Below are 21,475 nucleotides of genomic sequence, written 5' to 3' on the forward strand. Positions count from 1 at the left end.
ATGGAATCTTGTTTGGGTTCATAGGTCACTTCAGCATTCCCGTAACTAATTTAGAACCACTCAAGTCGTTTTAGCTCTTGGCGTGGCTTTTACTCTATCTGAAAATAAATGTATAAAATGTTTTTTACGAGGAAGCAGTATAATCCTAAACATGCGCCTTATGGTAACCATAAATGGCTTTCTAAGAAAGGCATGGTTTGCACGGCTTGGAAAACTAGACACAATTGCAATTGCAAGCCCTTTAATCTTTCACGGGCTGCTATGAATAGCTGACTGACTACCAACTAGAAAATGCTGTGTCATTTCCTCCGTTTGTGTTCATATTCATATATGTTCATATATATTATTGTCGCTTGCTTTCCTACAGGTAGCCTCTTGCACTTTTTGAGGTTCATGTTGTCTAATTGTAACTTGTTTAACTACATGCTCTTATGTTTCTTCCCATTGGCACTTATTTGCTTTTCACAATGTTCATGTTTTGGCCGCCCGCAATGTTTTGAGGCTATCTCGTTGTTTATGATCATTGATCTATGCACTTTTGTAAAGCTCTCTCTTGGAAGTTGCTTTGGATAACAGCGTCTGCTAAATGAATAAATGTAAATGTATATTCGCCTTTCAGTTGCAAAAACAAAACAAAGACGGTACTACGTTGGCTCAGTGTGTGCCTCCAAACCCATCTCTGTAACCCAATAAGGCCACAGGAACCATTAGGTACTGATGGACTGCTGCAGGAATGGCTCTGTGGAGTGGTACCTGCTACAGGAACAATCAGTTACCTCAAACCACATTACTGAGAGAGTTTAGTGTCCATCATGTCTGTTTTTCACCAGAGGCTAAAAGGAAGGCTGCCCTTGGATGTGATTCTAGGTAGATGCCTATATCTTAGAACTGCTGGCAACACCTGTAGCCTAACATATATTGGATAATCTTTCTGAATGTCAGTAAACATGGGAGTTCTGCAGCTGTATTTTAGTCTGAACCAATCCAGGTTGTTTTCCAAGATCAATCATCACAGTTCTGAATTCAGACGCAATTTGTTTTCCTTCATCTCGAACGATCTTTGCAAATAGACCCGTGGAGAACGAACAGATGAACAAAGCTGAACTGAGGGAGAAATAAACAACGGTGTGTAAAATTCCCCATCTGAAGCGAAGCTCATCTCTATTCCTCACCCGCAGTCAGCGCCTGGCTACCCTGTCCCGTTGAAACATCATTAGTTTATGACTCTCGTTTGCAGCCCGCTAATGTCTGCCTTCACTCTCGGCGGTGGGCGCAGGGCTCAGCCCACATGTTCGAAGACAGGCCACAGCAGATCTGTGTATTGGAGAGAGGCTATGTTGACGAATGTGTATCTGCTTCAAATGAATCTTGGGAAATAACAGAATAAAAAGTACTGTTTGGAGAGGAGGATTGGAACATCACTTTGTATGAATGCAACATAAAAGCAATGACTTTCTCCAATATACTGGTGTCGTGCAAAGGCACTTATCGTATCCCTGCCAGGATTTGCATCCCCTGGCCGCGGGAGCGCGCGTGCACTCAGAGAAGCGGAGTTCAACTGCTGCACGTCACCTCTAAAATGGAACAAATAGCGACGTGGAAGACTCGACAGGGTTTTACATATTAACAAGGGATCATTTATCTACATAAATACGTTTATTTGACTGTTACCCAAACCCAAGCTCCAAACACAAGCTCTTCTCCTGTCTGGGCCCCCAATGGTGGAATCAACTCCCCACCTCCATCAGAGACACTGACTGTCTCCCCACCTTCAAGAAAAGGCTAAAGACGCACTTGTTCCGGGAGTACAACGGTACTTAGCAATGATTTGCTGGACCTGATGTTAGCTTCCTCCAGGAACACAATGACTCTTACTGAGGGACTTGTTGCTCTTGTTGGTTAGTTGTAACTGATTTAACTTCTTGTACTCGCTGTGAATTATATTATATTATTGTTGCTTGCTTTTTTCTACAGGTACACTTGCACTTTTGAGGTTCATGTTGTTTAATTTGTAACTTGTTTAACTACATGCTCTTATGGATCTCCATTGGCACTTATTTGCCTTTCAGAATGTATGATTCATGTTTGGCTACTCGTTTTGGGCGATCTCGTTGTTATGATCAGTGACCTATGCTCTTTTGTAAAGTTCTCTCTTGGAAGTCGCTTTGGATAAAAGCGTCTGCTAAATGAATAAATGTAAATGTAATGTCAATTGTCAGCGCAGCCACTGACTCTGCTCTCCCTAACTTCCCCGTCAGTCACTACAATACGTTAACTTGAATCGTAAAGTTAACAGACAGTTTTCAGACGTAACCGATACAAGCTTACTTCAGTTTAAAAGCGTTAACGGTGTATGTGACATAACGCAGTTTATTGGGGAGAAGATTCCAACTGCAACGTCACTGTGCGGAAGGGAAACTTTAGAACGAAGACGCGTGACGTGAAGAAAAAGAAGACGATTGTGGACAAGAGTACACTTTCAGCTGCTCTACTAAAATCTCTCAACCACTACAGATTCCATCATCATATTAATCAATTCGATACCAAAGACTACACAACTATTTTAGTTGTAACTTCAGGTATGTGTGCACCAGACGTTAACTTGAATCGTAAGGTTAACCCCGTTTCAATGTCCATAGAATGTTTTTAATTGGTCTGTAATAAAAATTATTTCTGTATGTTTAGGCAGGAATACTATCGTTTCACAAACTTTGTATGAGGGACGACAATTAGGTAATGTTTCATTTGTGTGCACGTAAAAAATTAAGTTTCACTTTTGATTTGTTTGCAGACATGGCCACAGCCAGCAATCTTCTGACTGAGGACCAGTTCCTTTGCTCTATATGTCTAGATGTGTTCAGTCAACCTGTGATAATCCCATGTGGACACAACTTCTGCATGACCTGCATTACAAAGTGTTGGGAGGGCAAAGACCTGCACCAGTGTCCCGTGTGTAAAAAATATTTTGATAGGAGACCGGATCTCTTCACCAATACCTTTATTTCTGAAATGGCTGCCCAGTTCAAGAAGTCATTTCACGTGAAAGACACAGGTTCTGAACAACGTCCGGTCAAGCCGGGTGAAGTTCCTTGTGATGTCTGCACTGGGACGAAGCTGAAGGCACTGAAGTCCTGCCTGGTGTGTCTGATCTCCTACTGTGAGACTCACCTGGAGCCTCATCACAGACTGGCAGCTTTGAAGAAACACAAACTGATCAACCCTGTGGAGAACTTGGACGAGCGGATGTGTACGAAGCATGACAAAGTGTTGGAGATGTTCTGTAAAAGTGATCAGACTTGTATTTGTATTCTGTGTTTGACCACTGATCACATGACCCACAAAACTGTCCCTGTCGACGAGGAGTATGGAGAGAAAATGGCCGAACTTGGAAGGATGATGGCCCGAGTGCAGCAGATGGTGGATAAGCGATCACAAAAGGTTAAAGAGATCAAACACTCAGTGGATCTCAGTAAGAAACAAACTGAGGAAGTGATATCGGACAGCGCTGATGTCTTCACTAGTCTGGTACGATCCATTGAGAAAAACCAGGCTGATCTCACAGCGCTGATTGAGAAAAAGCAGAAAGCACACGAGATGCGAGCTGAAAGGCTCATCCAGGATCTGCAACAGGAAATCGCTGAGCTGAATGAGAGAAGTATTGATCTGGAGCAGCTCTCACACACTGAGGACCACCTCCACCTGCTCCAGAGCTTCCCATCCCTGAGCAGCCCTCCACACACCAAGGACTGGTCTGAGATCAGTGTCCACAGTGATCTGTGCGTGCACTGTAAAAAAAAATCAAAATCAAAAAATCAATAATAAATAGTAAAAAAAAAAAACGTAAATAGATCCGATGCCCCACTGTTTATGACCTCCGACCCAGGCAAAGCCGCTGCAGGATGAAAGGTAATGTTTTCTCTTCAATTTTTTCAATTCAATTTATTTGATCAAGAGGGACAGTGTACATTCATGAACATTAAAATGTAAATGCACCCAATTATATCCAAAAAGCTAGTTTCCATTGGCAGTCTTCCTTCTGTGTTTGAATGTCGGTCTGTATGTGTGTGAACAGGATTACGAAAAACTACCAGCCCGATTTGTATGAAACTTGGTGAAGGGGTGTAGCATGGGACAACATAATTATGACCATGATTCGTCATTAGGCTCCTTAACGATCAGTGCAAAAGAGCTGCAGTTCCTGTGCAGAGACAGGAGAACCGAGCAGAACAACCATCTCTCCACCTCTCCATCGCAGCCATAGCCCACCTGAGAGGTCACGACAGTTAGCCAGACTCGTTAGATCAGAGAGGTATATTAACATCGCATCGTTTGAGTATCGTAAAAGTCGAGACTTCAGGACCCCGGGTCTGGACTGGATGGAATCCTACAGAGATGGCGTTCTGTCAGTCTCCCATGTATGCACAGGAACACTGAAGCAATGTAAGTGTCTCTTTTTAGTACAGGTTTACTGTGCAACACTAGTTCACTCCCATGTTAAAACGTTGCTAAAACTCATGATTACCGAGATCAGATTGTTTTTCATCGCCGTAGGTTTTGTGTTTGGAAATACATGCAAGTGAATGTCTGTGACAGAAAGAACCTCCATCAACGGTCTTGACATAAACAGTCCACACAACAATAATGGCAATTGCAATTTCATGTAGTACTCACCACAAAAACTTGGGCCCACGGTTACAGAGCTGACTCCAGGTGACAATGTAGTGTGAGAAAATGTAAATCTGCAGCAACAGAAAAACACAAGTATCATGCAAGCAATTTCTCCCGTGTGAGTGTTTGAATGTCGGTTTGTTTGTGTGTGAACAGGATTAAGCAAAAACTACCAGCCCGATTTGTATGAAACTTGGTGAAGGGGTGTAGCATGGGACAACATAATTCTGACCATGATTCGTCATTAAACTCCTTAACGATCACTGCAGTTCCTGTGCAGAGACTGGAGAACTTAGCAGAACAACCATCTCTCCATCGTAGCCAAATCCCACCTGAGAGGTCACGACAGCTAGTCAGACTCGTTAGATCAGAGAGGTATATTAACATCGCATCGTTTGAGTATCGTAAAAGTCGAGACTTCAGGACCCCGGGTTCTGGACTGGATGGAATGCTACAGAGATAGCGTTCTGTCAGAGTCTCCCATGTATGCACAGGAACACTGAAGCAATGTAAGTGTCTATTTTTAGTACAGGTTTACTGTGCAACACTAGTTCACTCCCATGTTAAAACGTTGCTAAAACTCATGATTACCGAGATCAGATTGTTTTTCATCGCCGTAGGTTTTGTGTTTTGAAATACATGCAAGTGAATGTCTGTGACAGAAAGAACCTCCATCAACGGTCTTGACATAAACAGTCCACACAACAATAATGGCAATTGCAATTTCATGTAATACTCATCACAAAAACTTGGGGCCACGGTTACAGAGCTGACTCCAGGTGACAATGTTGAGTGTGAGAAAATGTAAATCTGCAGCAACAGAAAAACACACGAGGGCTTCACTTAACCAAACTTAAGTTAGCCTACACAATTCCCCTAACTCAACATTACTCAACAAAACACTCCTATTTAGACACCTCTCTGTACAGCGGCACTTTGCCAGCTCCACAATTAATTATCTAATGAATTAACATGCTTTTATCAACTATGTACAACACTAACATTGAACAAGTGCCTTCGTTTTTCATAAAATATTTCCTACCGACCTAGCTAGCTAGCAGCTAACATTATACTGAGGTAAGAGGAAAAAAATAAAATCAACATAACGTTATAGTAGAGATGGTCTACAAAGCCACACATTAGTCATGCAGGTCATAACGTTAACCGAATTTTAGGATTGCAAATGGCAGATTTAATTAACTGACATTAGATAGCTAACGCTAGCTGAGCTCTATAACCCCTGAGCTAGCTAATAGTCACTCTAAATAGCTAATGCTAACGTCAGCTAGCAATTTGCCTTCAGTTTGGTAAAAGTCCATTCCGTTTTGACAAAAAAAGGTTGTGAAAAACATATAACGCACTATATCAGCTTAACATTAACGTTACCTCTGAATCTCTTTGTCTCTTCTTCAGTCAGTATAATTCCTGAATCCTATAACTTCTGGAGCAGCTGAAACATCCATTCTTCTCCGGTTTTCGCGCCAGGTGCGGCAGTGACAGTTGGGAGAAGCAAAGTGCTACTTCTACAACCACTGCGCATGTGTGAACCTTCCTCATTCAAAAATCAACATTCAACGTTGTCTCCGAGATAAATATTTTTACTGTCCAATTTACTGTCCAATTATTATATTGGACAGTTCATTGTTGATTTCACAGAGTTTTCTGTTTACTAGCATTAATAACAATAGACTTACTGTTTCTAATCTCCTAGGAAATTCCTTGACAGCCCTGAGGCAGTAGTCATCCCATCCCCCAACATAAATTTGGTCACACCATGGGTCACACACTGACATCTTTCTTATTGCATTTGTACCCCTATATGTTCGAAAAAATGTACATCTTTCCAAACCAAGCACAAGTCATATCATACATTTCTGTGTTGGTTACAGGGTAAATTTGTGCAACAAATAAGTTACTTTTTTATAAACTGGGGCTTTATCCCATGACTTGTCCAGATCATATGCTGGACTAAAAGGTTGGTGCCAAAGTGAAAGGTTTTACTCAGAATGCATTTTATAGTGGCACTAATCGCAGAGTTACTTTATGCATAATTTTGTGGAAATTACCAGAAAACTGACATTAGGCCTATTTGCGTTACAAATCCTACCGGCCAACACAATGGTAAAGTATTAGAAAACTAGAATAATGTTCTTAGTGTTTTGGACACTGTGCATTTTTGGATATGTGTTAGCAAGATAACCTACCACTATCAGTAGTTAAGATAACCTGGTGACCTTGTGTAGCCAGAACAACCAAGAGCTAATGCTCTTAAGACAGTGGAGATGGTTGTGGACTACTAAGAATACAGCCCCAGTAAACCCTGTGGAGTCCTTCCGCTTCCTGGGCACTATCCTCTCCCAGGACCTCAAGTGGGAACTGAACATCAGCTCCCTAACCAAGAAAGCACAACAGAGGATTTACTTCATGCGGCAGCTGAAGAAATTAAACTTGCCAAAGACAACTATGGTGCATTCTACACAGCCATCATTGAGTCCATCCTCACCTCTTCCATCACTGATCTGTTATGATCAGATCATCCATCGGATGATACGCTGCAGTCTGCTCTTGTCCTTGGCAGTGGCAGCAGCGTATCATCTGCACTGCTGAGAAGGTGATCGGCTGCAATATGCCTACCCTATGCAAGGTGCTTACATTTACAGTTAAACAACTCTAAGTAAACAAGTACAACTCAACTATATATTGTACTAAAACATAACAAAGTTCTGTTTAATGGGCAATGATGAATAGAACTTGTATCCACCATCCATTCTTGTGAAGACAAATACACCTCAACCATGTCTCAATAAATGTATGTTCTCTATCTCCAAGGAGGATAATGTGCATGGTAGCATCGGTTTGTCTAGAAGAGATCCAGAAGTCAAGAGCCCCAGAGTCCCCTGAAGTTCATGAAGGTCACAGACTCATAGAAAGACAGTTGGCTATTGACTATTATGTTGGCATTTTTTTTGTTTTAGAGCTGTTAACACAGTAATTAACAGACCATTGTCTGTTTTAAAAATTTCAACACAGCACTTTTGATACTGGCCCAATGTTTTTGTAATATGGAATAAAAGGTGTTACATAAAGTTTAGAGTCTTGACTATTTTTTTTAAACGTGAGGCAGGCTTGGTGACAATACATGCATTGAAGTCATTAAAGAGGCACTGGACCATATAGATATTTCTGTCCTGCCAGGGGAAGCATGGGTGCATCCTTTCTGCTGTTTATTCCCAATAATAAATTACTTTTGTGTCTGTACAAATACTACTAATTAGTTTAAAAAACATAAAATCACAATTTTAAAGAAAACCCAATGACCAACGATTTCTGTAATTTCACATGCATTTCTTCATTATTATTAACCTGAAAAAATCTGTTAAATATTACCTCCCATTTAATGTAAAATTACATTTGAATCTGTACAATTACAATGAATTGTCATTAAATAAACATCATATTCATGTTATCTTAAATTAAGGTAAAATGCTTGTGATTTTAAGGGTGTAACATTTATTTGACATCAAATATTGGTAAATCCGCAGGCATATCATTGTTTTATGGAAAAAGAGGAAATATCTGTAAAAAATACAGTGCATTTCATGGTAAAAAAAACGGTTATTTTTTACAGTGTGGGGACCCTTAGAAGAGCTTTGTCTGAACTAAAAGAGAGACTGAGTAAAGAGATAGATACAGAAACTAAAAGGTTGTGTGAAGTCGAGTTGAAAACTATGCAGAAGTGCTCAGTGGACTTGACTTTTGACCCTGAAACAGTCAGTGCTTCAATTGTCTTATCTGAGAATTGTAAGCAAGCCAGAACGGCAACAACAAAACAGGTTTGTCCTGACAACCCAAAAAGGTTTGATTATTGTCTTGGTGTATTAGCAAACCAGGGCTTTACATCAGGGAGATCTTACTATGAGGTCCAGGTTAAGAACAAAACAGACTGGATCATAGGAGTGGCAAAGGAATCAGTCAATAGGAAGGATGCAGTTAAACTGAGACCTGATCTTGGATTCTGGACTATATGACTACAGGAAAACAGGTTTTGTGCTTTCACAAAACCCCCTGTCTCACTTCCTGTTGAGAAGCCAGAGAGGGTGGGGGTGTTTGTTGATTATGAAGAGGGTCAGGTGACCTTTTATGACGTTGAGGCTGGAAGTCACATCTACTCTTTCATGAACTGTAGATTCACTGAAAGAATCTATCCATACTTATCCCCTCATCTGAATAGAAAGGGTGAAAACGCTGCCCCTCTGATCATCTCTCCTGTTATCACACACAGTTAGTTTTAGCCATATACATTATTTTATGTCTTTATAGCTTCATAGCATGACAATCCTCTGCTTTAGCAACAGTATGATGTAACGGTATGATACCATATTGTTTTAGATGTTTTCACAGCAAAAATGTTATTTCGGCCCAAACCAAAAGATCAGGGAGATACAAGTGTGGACGAGGAGAAATCATTCCTCTTTTGTATTATGGGATACTATAAAAAAATATATAGATATCAATGTTGTAAATAATTGCTGTCTGATGTGAACATTTAAAAGATTTGTGTTTGACAATAAATGATTGGTAACCTATGCCCTCCATTTGTTGGTTCTTACAGGGAAAATAAAATGCATGTTTTAGACATGTTCCTTTACTTTAATTGATAGAATGCATTTATTCAGTAGGGGAGAGAGAGAAAGCTTGCTCAGATTTAGAAAATTCTTGGATCTATTCTTGAATTTGGGAATCTTTGCAGGAATGTGGATGCATGGTGAAGTTAAATGGGACAAATTGTGAACAATTAAATGCTGTTTGGTTTTGGTTATGATTGTGGTTTAAATAGGTAGTGGCATTATAATCTATCAACATTTTCATCGATTTCTTTATTTTTAATTCTTTATTTTTTTACTTTTCTTAGAGGATTTACGCTCAGCTACATATCATTCTACCCGAAACGATTAGAAGGTGTCCCTTTCAGCCGGCGTTCAGTTCGACAATAAGATCTTGTCATTATACTATAAGCACGAATGGAGCTTTGATAGAAGGACAGACACCGGCGTAGGCTTCAAGGATTCGCCTCCGTGGGGAATCCTGCGAAAGCGTCAAGCAGAGAATCCTATTGGTTGGCCATTGCTCGAGAGCATATTCCGTCTTCTCTGGGAAAATCTGGTGGGAAGGTGAAAGAAGGCATCTGGCGCGTGGGAAGTCTAGATTTATAACGTTTTCATCACGACTCGTCTCGGTTAAAAATCTGTACTTGTTGAATTCCAGTGAAGGCGAAAACCTTCAAGTGAGAGAAGTAGGAGCCAAGTTGAACTTTTTAGGCATCCGCCAAAAAATTCCGGCGACCCGGAGTCGAGGTTATTGCAACCAGCAGAAGAATGTTAGAATTCCGAGAACCCGTAACCAATGAGCAACAGTAGGAAAAGCAGAAGGATGCTTGCACCAACTGTTGCAACAAGGGTGAAATTATTTACCATGGACAAAGGATATTTTTATGTTTCAGCGAATTCTCTGCTTATGTAGCAGTGCGCAAAAGACTGGGGACAACTCAGCACATTGGACTCCTTGCAAGTGATGCTCAAGTGTCGATAAGAAACCACCTGCATAACTTTTTCACAATGGATTACTGGACTTTTGAAATTAACACAAACGTAACACAATATAAATGTAACAATTTTAGGGTGAACAATAAGTTAAAATGCAAAACCAATGAATATCTTTGATATTAAAAGTGTTCCGCTATTGTCATTTTAAATGCCATTGACAACTGAAAGAACTGAAACTGGTTTTAGCTCATCGTAGGAGTGGTTATTTAGTGTATTTTTGTACCAGAATTTTCCTATTAAAAGTTGCAGGAATCTTGTTGGCTCGTATGGGACTAAGACATTCGCGCTGCTTGCTCTTTCGGAGAAAAATGCGGATGCAGACAACTCGGAGGTAGGCTACCCTGTAAATGATGTAAGAGTGACATTGCTGATAAAGGTCGATCGTTGTGTTCACCATCTGAATCCCAGATTGATGGTTATTCAATCTTTGTTTAGTTTTATGTTTTAATCTAGTTGATTTTGATGAACTGGTGGATCGGTATCATGCAGGAGTAGCCTAACCTCTGAGTCTCCAAAAACATGAAAATAATTATATTTTCCAACCGACCGAAGCGGGGTTCCTTCATCAATCTAAACAATTGTGTATCATTTTAATTGATGGATTGTTTATACTAGACTATATTATACCTTTGTATCTAGTGGGACAGCCAAGTCTCCTACAGTATAGTTACGCTGTCCTTGGTTCTGGAACGCACTGAACGCTTAGCAGAACGATTCAAGCCATGTCATGACCGTCACGCAGGCAGGCGATTGAATGCACGTTTAGTGTATTGTGCAATGTAATGTCTCTCTCTCTCTCTCTCTCTCTCTCTCTCTCTCTCTCTCTCTCTCTCTCTCTCTCTCTCTCTCTCTCTCTCTCTCTCTCTCTCTCTCTCTCTCTCTCTCTCATCTCTCTCTCTCTCTCTCTCTCTCTCTCTCTCTCTCTCTCTCTCTCTCTCTCTCTCTCTCTCTCTCTCTCTCTCTCTCTCTCTCTCTCTCTCTCTCTCTCTCTCTCTCTCTCTCTCTCTCTCTCTCTCTCTCTCTCTCTCTCTCTCTCTCTCTCTCTCTCTTCACTCACTCACTCACTCACTCACTCACTCACTCACTCACTCTCACTCGCCTATCCTGCTAATTCACCTATCAATCTTACCCTTTCTCTGTTCTCTCCATCCTCCCCCTCCTCCTGGATTTCCGCGACAGCACCCTGCTCCTACCCCTGTCGTCTCCCTGTCTATCCAGCCTGCTCCAATGCCCAAACCGGTGCCTAAGACCCACCCCGTGGCCTGCCCGCCCCACACACCGCCCCACACACCCCACGTGGCTGCCCTTCCCACCTGCCCTGGCCGGGGAAAGGCAGCCAAGCAGCTAAACCCGGAGGAAATGACATCACGAGACTATTACTTTGACTCCTATGCCCACTTCGGGATCCATGAGGTCAGTCGGGCCAAAAGCCCTGCAGCCTTGAGCTACTCTCATGTCTGCCTATTTGTGTTTCTTCTGGGATTCTGAATAGAATACCGCTTTTTGTTCATTCAGGACTAGCCTACTATAGATACAATATGCCATTCACTATTAAAAAAAAATTCCAAACTGCATCTAAGGGTGCACATGAAGAGACTGTACCCGAGTTGTGAGCTTGTGGCTGGGATGAAAAGAAAGAGGAGGGGGGGGGGGGTACAGACCTGGTTAGATGAGTTTATGCCAATGTCCTTATTTAGTATGTGGGTCAGGCTTTTGTCAGCAAGCTAACCAAAGAAGTGTCCTCGTTACAAGGGAGGAAAGACACAAGTGTGACTGGGTTTAAGTGGGTTTAGAGAGATGGGAATCAGTTAGTCCCACAAGGCTAGGTGAGACAGACCTGCCGCTATTTAGAGAGTCCGTGCCAGGATGGAGAAGGCTGCTGGACTAAATACTAGTCCAGTCTCTGTTCATGTTCACTATTCAGCTAGTTACCTGCATCTCTTTAGTAAGACATGCTGCTTTACACCCACATACACAATAGCCTACATATTAAGAGTAAATCACATGGGTTTGCATTATTGCCTTTATCTTTCATTTACATCCTTCCAAAACCTCATAGCTGCACTTCTATCAATCGGATCAAGGAACAAAATACATGTATAATGGTAAAACATGACCGTAATAAATCTCTTATATAGCCTATTTAGATGTAGATGCATTTGCGTTCTAAACCTCATCGACGGGCATTCGCAGTCTCAAACGTTTTGTTGTTGTTTATCCCGCTGTGTGTGGCTTCCTTAGGAGATGCTGAAGGACGAGGTGCGGACTCTGACCTACCGGAACGCCATGTACCACAACAAGCACGTGTTCAAGGACAAGGTGGTGCTGGACGTGGGCAGCGGGACGGGCATCCTGTCCATGTTCGCTGCCAACGCGGGTGCCCGGCACGTGTACGGGGTGAGAGTCTGGCTCGTCGTTTGGACTACATTTACATTTAGTCATTTAGCAGACGCTCTTATCCAGAGCGACTTACAGTAAGTACAGGGACATTCCCCCCCGAGGCAAGTAGGGTGAAGTGCCTTGCCCAAGGACACAACGTCATTTGACACGGCCGGGAATCAAACCAGCAACCTCCAGATTACTAGCCCGATTCCCTAACCACTCAGCCACCTGACTCCGGACTTGGACTAAACAAGCCTCTTGTTAACCAGCCTTTAGAAAGGAGCCAAGTCGTCAAACGCTGCTAGAAGCTGTTGCTGCTGGCTACTCGGCACTCCTGCTAGCTAGCCTTTTCCCTGTGATTTTTGGACACAACTGACATTCCTGATCAGTGATCACCCATGACCATATAGGGGGTCAGATGGCTGAGCGGTTAGGAAATTGGGCTATTAATCTGAAGGTTGCCGGTTCGATTCCAGGCCGTGCAGAATGACGTTGTGTCCTTGGGCAAGGCACTTCACCCTACTTGCCTCGGGGGGAATGTCCCTGTACTTACTGTAAGTCGCTCAGGATAAGAGCGTCTGCTAAATGTAAATGAGGGAGATGTTCAAAATTGTCAACGTCAAAAAGGATTCCTGGTGAATACTCTGCTTGTCTGTAGTGTATTTTTGTATTAATGTGTTAATATGATGTGAGGTCCCACAAGTAGTAGTCATGGATACTTTCTACTTAAGTATATCTTAGTCTTTTTAAACATAAGTATCTGTACTTGTAATTGAGTGAAGGATGCGTGTACTTTTGCCATCTCTGAAGATTACGGTTGAGCAGTTATAGATCGGAAAGGAAATAGGCTCTTGGTAATCTAATACTGAGATTGTGTAGCGTGTGTCCTTTGTGTGTAGGTCAACTAATGTTGAGTTTAGCATTAATCAAACCTATGTGTATACTGTGCGTTTTCTGCCAACAGATTGAGTGTTCAAGCATATCCGAATATTCAGAGAAAATCATCAAATCCAACCAGCTCCAGAACGGTGAGAGAAACGACATGATGACGTGTTCACAACCTGGGAGCTCTATTTTATCGACCGCAAACACGTATTGGTATATTATGCTACACAGTGAATCGGTTCAGACTTATAGTTCCGGAAACAGTGTTTGGTTTGGAAATGGTGCCTAGTGGACCAGAAAGCCCATAATATTATCATTTAGTGGCCTTGTGTTTATTCTACGACCCAGCACCCTGCTAACATGCTCACTCACTTTAACTTCAACAAGCCTCACTGTTGACGTTCATCTGAACCGCTATTTCTCCGAGGTCCCAAACAGATTCTAACAGTTTAATTTATATAGAATCCACACTGTAAACACTCATGGCTGCCTTCGCTCCTACATCCAAACAAGACGTAGGAGAAGACAGCTGCATTGGACTGAGCAGAAGAAATCATTTGACCTCATCCTTAATCGTCTTTGTCACACACTCACTCAATCCCAGGCCTCAGTCACAGATGTGACAGCTCATTTGAACACCCCCAGACACAGCCATCAGTCAGTCCAGTGTCCTCCTCACTGATTGACAGAGCCAAGTGCCACCTTCATATTTCCCGTGGAGGAGTTCTGCATGTGATTGCGTAACAGACGTGATTGTGTGAATCCAGTTGGCATTAGTATCCGCAGAGTAGGCATTACTTAACCGTTTAGCTTTGGCATTTGAACATTCAGGCATTCAGGTTGAATTTTTTTTTCCCACCAGCGTTCTGTATGAGATGCGGTGTGGAAATTGGAAAGCAATTAAATGCCAGAACTGTTCTATGTTTTCCTCCTGCTTACATGTGACTCCCTGTGCCCCGTGTGCTAGTCATTACGATCTTTAAAGGGAAGGTGGAGGAAGTGGAACTTCCTGTGGACAAAGTGGACATCATCATCTCCGAGTGGATGGGCTACTGTCTTTTCTACGAGTCTATGCTCAACACCGTCATCTTCGCCAGAGACAAGTGGCTGGTAGGTGTGTGTGTGTGTGTGTCTCACATGCTGGTAAAAGTCCCCATATATGTCTTTTAGAGACAGATTGATATCTGGTTTCTACCTGTGGCTATTTCAAGGACAAAGGGTTGGTACTGAATGATCTAATGTTACTTGGCAAGGTGTACAGACAATACCTGAAATATATATGTATGTGTGTGTGCGGCGGGGGGGCATGTATATATTTAACTTGTTTCGCCTATTCAGAAGCCCGGAGGCCTGATGTTTCCTGACAGAGCTGCTCTCTATGTGGTGGCCATCGAAGACAGACAGTACAAGGACTTCAAAATCCACTGTGAGTGAAACTTTCTTTCTTGCTTTTTTTTTCACCAAGCCACCTGGCCATCCCACACACACACACACACACACACACACACACACACACACACACACACACACACACACACACCCACACACACACACACACACACCCACACACACACCCCCACACACACACACACACACACACACACACACACACACACACACACACACACACACACACACACACACACACACACACACACACACACACACACAGCCTCTAGGTTTGGCCCTGCCACAGAGGAGGCCCTGCCACAGAGGAGGGCATTGAGAAGGAAGGTGGGGTCTACCCACTGTGTTTGCAACCCAAACGGAGGAGGGATGTTCGACGTTGCCAGACATGCTGGAGGAGGATCTGGTCTATTTCAAGCCCCGCTGCCTTTCACCGAGAGAGAATCTAGACACACCGAGAGAGAATCTAAACACATCGAGAGAGAATCTAGACACACCGAGAGAGAATCTAGACACACCTATTTGTATTGGTTTGTCTGTGTGTCTGTGCGTTCTTGTGTGTTTGCGGGTGTGTTTACGTGTGTGTGTGCCTCTGCAGGGTGGGAGAATGTGTATGGCTTTGACATGACCTGCATCCGTAATGTGGCGATCAGAGAGCCCCTGGTGGACATGGTGGACCCCAAGCAGGTGGTGACAAACTCCTGCCTTGTAAAGGTCAGTGTGTGTGTGTGTGTGTGTGTGTGTGTGTGTGTGTACGTGCTCTTGTATGTGGCGAGCCCAAAACATTTAGAATGACATGGAAATGAGAAAACCGACAGGGAACATACTTCTAGGTCTCTGGTGCGTGTGTGTGCGCGCGCATGTTCGTGAGTGTTTGCGGAGGCTGGCTGTGCCGGCCTGCAGGCTGAATCATAGTGGGTTGACTAAGAACTGTGGTAGCGGGACACATGACGCGTGTAGGTGTCTCCAACTACCCGCTCCTCCAGTCCTCAGCACTGTAGCCTACAGAGAGAGAGAGGAGGGGGAGAGAGAGAGAGAGAGGATCGGGAGAGAGAGCAGGGGGAGAGAGGGAGAGAGAGAGGATTGGGAGAGAGAGGAGGGGGAGAGGAGAGAGAGAGAGGATCGGGAGAGAGAGCAGGGGGAGAGAGGGAGAGAGAGAGGATTGGGAGAGAGAGGAGGGGGAGAGAGGGAGAGAGAGAGGGAGAGAGAGAGGATTGGGAGAGAGAGGAGGGGGAGAGAGGGAGAGAGAGAGAGAGAGAGAGAGAGAGAGAGGAGGGGGAGAGAGAGAGAGAGGAGGGGGAGAGGAGAGAGAGAGGATTGGGAGAGAGAGGAGGGGGAGAGAGGGAGAGAGAGAGAGAGAGAGAGAGAGAGGAGGGGGAGAGAGGGAGAGAGAGGAGGGGGAGAGGAGAGAGAGAGAGGAGGGGGAGAGAGGAGGGGGAAAGAGGGAGAGAGAGAGAGGATCGGGAGAGAGGAGGGGGAGAGAGGGAGAGAGAGAGAGAGGAGGGGGAGAGAGAGAGGTAGAGAGAGAGAGGTAGAGAGGGAGAGAGAAAGATATGGAGAGACAGAGTCTACTTGTGTGTGTGTGTGTGTGAAGCACCACTTTAGGAACACAATGTACAATATTCACTCACTTCTCCATAGAGAGAGGGTTACCGTTAGTAACATGAGCGCCAATCACAGCCAAGAGTAATCTGGCAGTGTGAAACTCGGCGAAATGTGTGGGATGCAAAAAAAAAGTACATTTCTGAAATTGAAATGTCACTTATGTGATATCCGCCTTGGATTGTGACAAGCCCAAAATAGATCAGTCCTCCCTATCCTCCACCCCGTCTAGACCAGGGAGGTCTCTCAGCACGCTAGCCCTACCTGCTCCATCAGATTATTGATGGTGTGTGTATGGGACCTGCCACGGGTGGGACCGATTATGATTTAACACCACTGTCCTCCCCAGCAAGGATTGGTCAGGGAACGTTGTGGAGGGAAAACTAGAACGTCCCAGCCTGTGAGAGGTCCTGTTTATCTGGGCTGGCTGGCTGGCTGAGGGGCGTGAGGTCCTGTTTATCTGGGCTGGCTGGCTGGCTGAGGGGCGTGAGGTCCTGTTTATCTGGGCTGGCTGGCTGGCTGAGGGGCGTGAGGTCCTGTTTATCTGGGCTGGCTGGCTGGCTGAGGGGCGTGAGGTCCTGTTTATCTGGGCTGGCTGGCTGGCTGAGGGGCGTGAGGTCCTGTTTATCTGGGCTGGCTGGCTGGCTGAGGGGCGTGAGGTCCTGTTTATCTGGGCTGGCTGGCTGGCTGAGGGGCGTGAGGTCCTGTTTATCTGGGCTGGCTGGCTGGATGAGTGGCGTGAGGTCCTGTTTATCTGGGCTGGCTGGATGAGTGACGTGAGGTCCTGTTTATCTGGGCTGGCTGGCTGGCTGAGGGGCGTGAGGTCCTGTTTATCTGGGCTGGCTGGCTGAGTGACGTGAGGTCCTGTTTATCTGGGCTGGCTGGATGAGTGACGTGAGGTCCTGTTTATCTGGGCTGGCTGGCTGGATGAAAAAAATAATCGATTGGTGGAAGGATTAACGTTCGATTCTTGTTTTCCTTCATACAAATTACGTTTAAGGGTTTAGGCGTGATGTGATTTAGTAATGGTTGATTATTGTTTTGAATTAACAAGCAAACACATCAACGTTATTTAACAGGAGATGAGCATTGGAGGAGGAATACTCAGCTTCAGTGTGACATTATACATCCAAGCCTGGGACACAGCCCAGAGAAGAGCTATTCACACGAAACCACTGAACCCTGACAGGGAAGAGAACAGGAGGATGATGAACTGACTGGGAGGGAGAGGAGGGGGGAAGCAAAGGAGGAGGGAGGGGTGGAAGAGAGGAGAGGAAAAAAAGAAAAGATAGAAGGAGCGAAAGGTTTTTGAACCAGAACAATCTGCCGTCGTCGGCTCATGTCTTGAACGAAACAAAAGCCATGGTTGCAAAGCATGACTGGATGCTGTGATTCATCACTGCCATACAATCCAACACAAAGGAAGTTCAAGAAGTGGATTCAGAGCACTGCACCTTTTATCTAGACAGCCCAAGGGTGTTAGGTTGCACTATACCTTCTATACTACTATCACTTTTTGAAAACAGCAAATCCGTTATATTTAACGGATTTCTCTTCCCTGTCAGGGTTCAGTGGTTTCGTGTGAATAGCTCTTCTCTGGGCTGTGTCCCAGGCTTGGATGAAAAAAAAACGGTCTCACCCAAACAAACATGTCTCGGAGACCGGCATTTTCTTTCCTCTCTTTCTGCCGATGTGAAGGTGAAAGGTCATCCCATCCTGTGTCTCTAACGTGTCCTCTCTCGTGACCTCTGACCCAGGAAGTGGACATCTACACGGTGAAGCAGGAGGACCTGTCGTTCACCTCGGCCTTCTGTCTGCAGATCCAGAGGAACGACTACGTCCACGCCATGGTCACGTACTTCAACATTGAGTTCAGCAAGTGTCACAAGAAGACCGGCTTCACCACAGGTTAGGCCTCATCTCAACACACAACACACAGGCTGAATGAGTACTTGTTAACAAACTGTCGTTTGAAACGACATTGTGCTATGATGTGTGACTGTGTGACTTGTAGATGTTAGTAGTGGCACATGTGCATTTCCAGACTATTCCTCTGATTGCAGTTCTTGGCTGCCCCCTGGTGGTCGTTTTGAACACTGGTCAAGATTGTTAACGTCTGTCTTAACGGTTTGCATCTAAATGTGTTGTGTTACGTAACGTTATGTACATGTTTTCTTCCACTCTCTGCTTACGTAACTTTTAGTAAGGGAGGGTTTTAGTTTGTCTTTCCAACACCCTCTCTTCAATTTTCCTCTCCTTCTTTCTCCATGATCTGTTTTTCACCCTAACCATCTACATTCTCGCCCATCTCCTCTTCATCCTTCTTACCAACTTCTCTTGCATCCTTACATCTCCCACCGTTCTTTCTCCCCTTTTCCTGGCTCATTTTCCTGACTTTCCATCCTCTCTGTTGTCTCTCCTTATCCTGTTTCCCTCCCTCCTCCCTCTCTCCTCCCTCTCCCCTCCCTCCCTCTCTCCTCCCTCTCTCCTCCCTCTCTCCTCCCTCCCTCCCTCCCTCTCTCCTCCCTCCCTCCCTCTCTCCCTCTCTCCCTTCCTCTCTCCTCCCTCCCTCTCTCCTCCCTCCCTCTCTCCTCCCTCCCTCCCTCTCTCCTCCCTCCCTCCCTCTCTCTCTCCTCCCTCTCTCCTCCCTCTCTCCCTCCCTCTCTCCTCCCTCCCTCCCTCCCTCCCTCCCTCTCTCTCCCTCTCTCTCTCCTCCCTCCCTCCCTCTCTCCTCCCTCCCTCCTCCCTCCCTCCCTTTCTCCTCCCTCTCTCCCTCCCTCTCTCTCCCTCTCTCTCTCCTCCCTCCCTCTCTCCTCCCTCTCTCCTCCCTCCCTCCTCCCTCTCTCCTCCCTCCCTCCCTCTCTCTCCCTCTCTCTCTCCTCCCTCCCTCTCTCTTCCCTCTCTCCTCCCTCCCTCCCTCCCTCCCTCCCTCCTCCCTCTCTCCCTCCCTCTCTCCTCCCTCCCTCCCTCCCTCTCTCTCCCTCTCTCTCTCCTCCCTCCCTCCCTCTCTCCTCCCTCCCTCTCTCTCTCCCTCCCTCCCTCCCTCTCTCCTCCCTCTCTCCCTCCCTCTCTCCTCCCTCTCTCCTCCCTCCCTCCCTCTCTCTCCCTCCCTCCCTCCCTCCCTCTCTCTCCCTCTCTCTCTCCTCCCTCCCTCTCTCTTCCCTCTCTCCTCCCTCCCTCCCTCCCTCCCTCCCTCCCTCCCTCTCTCTCTCTCCCTCCCTCTCTCCTCCCTCTCTCCTCCCTCCCTCCTCCCTCCCTCCTCCCTCAGCTCCTGATGGCCCCACCACCCACTGGAAGCAGACTGTGTTCTACATGGAGGACTACCTGACCGTGAAGAAGGGAGAGGAGATCTTCGGCAGCATCACAGTGAGGCCAAACGACAAGAACGTGGTGAGCATCCCCAGAGCTAGTACACAGACGCAGGTACTCACCTGCTGAGGAACTGATGTGTCCTCAGGGCGCCCCTGGTCCTCAGGGCGCCCCTGGTCCTCAGGGCGCCCCTGGTCCTCAGGGCGCCCCTGTCCTGCATGTTTTAGATGTTTCCCTGCTCCAACACACCTGATTCAAATGAATGGTCATAAGCAGGCTTCTGCAGAGCTGGATAACGACCCATTCATTTGAATCAGGTGTGTTGGAGCAGGAAAACATCTAAAACATGCAGTACAGGGGTGCCCTGAGAACCATGGTTGGGAACCACTGGTTTAGAAGACTGGTAGACAGTAGTAGGTATCTCTCTAAAAACACATTTTAACCTGTTACCATTTAACTGTGGTACAAGTGTTACAAGTGCAGATTTCTCTCTACAGTCTCTCTCCCCCTATCTCTCTCTCTCTCTACAGTCTCTCCCTCTTTCGCTGAGTTCTAAGTTAACTCTCATCTTCTATTACAGCGTGATCTGGAGTTTACGTTTGAGCTGGACTTTAAAGGGCAGCTGTGCGAGGCGGCCATTTCCCACGACTACAAGATGCGCTAACGAGCCAGTAAAGGAGGATGACTATCTGCCTCCAGTCCCTCTGGACACGCCCTGAGAGGGCACAGGGGGCCTCCTATTGGTTAGAAAGAGCCATGAGACGTGTCTGATTGGACGTTTCTGGGACCTGAATGACCCAGCGACCTGAGCAATAGCTATATCGTTTGCCACCGATTTCTTGACAGCTAAGTTTTTTTTCCTGGCACAACTCTGAATGTAATATCCTAAATTAACTTGATTTTAAATTGATTCGATTATTTGAACTGCTGTCAGTGTTTTGAGTCAGGTAACAGAGGAATTTGAATTGAAGTCGACCCCTAACGTCCTTGCAACGAAATGATCCACTTTACACAGTGGAAAAACCCTGGGGAATTCTTTCAGAAATAAAACAATATTAGAACTATGAAAAGGGTAGTATCCCATACAGGAAAGTAAATGTTTTTTTCAAGTGTTATGTTGTATTGTGTATTTTGTTGTTAGGTTATGAAGGTATTTGGGAGTCAGGTGGCTGAGCGGTGAGGGAGTCGGGCTAGTAATCCGAAGGTTGCCAGTTCGATTCCCAGCCGTGCCAAATGACGTTGTGTCCTTGGGCAAGGCACTTCACCCTACTTGCCTCGGGGGAATGTCCCTGTACTTACTGTACGTCGCTCTGGATAAGAGCGTCTGCTAAATGACTAAATGTAAATGTATTTGAAAGATACTTGCATGTTTAGGGTTTCAATCTTTAGAGATTTCATAATATGATTTTATCTGCTACTTGAGGCAATTCAATTAAAGTTTTCCAACCTACAGTGCCCTAAAGAATGAGCACAAAGTCACAGTAAGTTGTAAATGCGAATAACATTTTAAGTGGTTTAGCAGGATGGTGTGCAAGAGATGAACAACTGAATAAATGAATAAAAAGACAAAAGAATAGCAGTTATTTAATGAAATAATTGATATTGAATTATGATCAATT

The 21,475-nt window shown here is 44.9% G+C and overlaps 2 protein-coding genes across 2 annotated transcripts; both read left to right on the forward strand.

The window, feature by feature from the left end:
• The first annotated feature begins 2,449 nt into the window (after window positions 1-2,449).
• Window positions 2,450-9,101, forward strand: LOC134038032 (E3 ubiquitin-protein ligase TRIM41-like). Its single transcript, XM_062483628.1, has 3 exons — window positions 2,450-2,579; window positions 2,792-3,782; window positions 8,297-9,101. Exons 2-3 carry the CDS (start codon window positions 2,794-2,796, stop codon window positions 8,694-8,696), a joined length of 1,389 nt encoding a protein of 462 aa, XP_062339612.1. The 5' UTR covers window positions 2,450-2,579; window positions 2,792-2,793; the 3' UTR covers window positions 8,697-9,101.
• A 638-nt stretch (window positions 9,102-9,739) lies between these two features.
• On the forward strand, window positions 9,740-21,448 carry LOC134037865 (protein arginine N-methyltransferase 8-B-like). Its single transcript, XM_062483419.1, is given in 10 exon segments — window positions 9,740-10,606; window positions 11,451-11,684; window positions 12,513-12,668; window positions 13,618-13,681; window positions 14,506-14,648; window positions 14,877-14,964; window positions 15,544-15,659; window positions 18,305-18,455; window positions 19,816-19,937; window positions 20,437-21,448. Coding segments are annotated over 10 exon segments (1,227 nt in total). The 5' UTR covers window positions 9,740-10,537; the 3' UTR covers window positions 20,521-21,448.
• The last annotated feature ends 27 nt before the right edge of the window (window positions 21,449-21,475 follow it).

This window comes from Osmerus eperlanus, chromosome 17 (assembly GCF_963692335.1).
Source record: "Osmerus eperlanus chromosome 17, fOsmEpe2.1, whole genome shotgun sequence".
Taxonomy (NCBI): Eukaryota; Metazoa; Chordata; class Actinopteri; order Osmeriformes; family Osmeridae; genus Osmerus; species Osmerus eperlanus.

Coding starts and splice junctions, on each gene's coding strand:
- LOC134038032 (XM_062483628.1), top strand. CDS start 2,794: ATGGCCACAGCCAGCAATCTTCTGACTGAGGACCAGTTCCTTTGCTCT. Junction 3,783..8,296: donor GTCCACAGTGATCTGTGCGT/GCACTGTAAAAA, acceptor TATTTTTTACAG/TGTGGGGACCCTTAGAAGAG.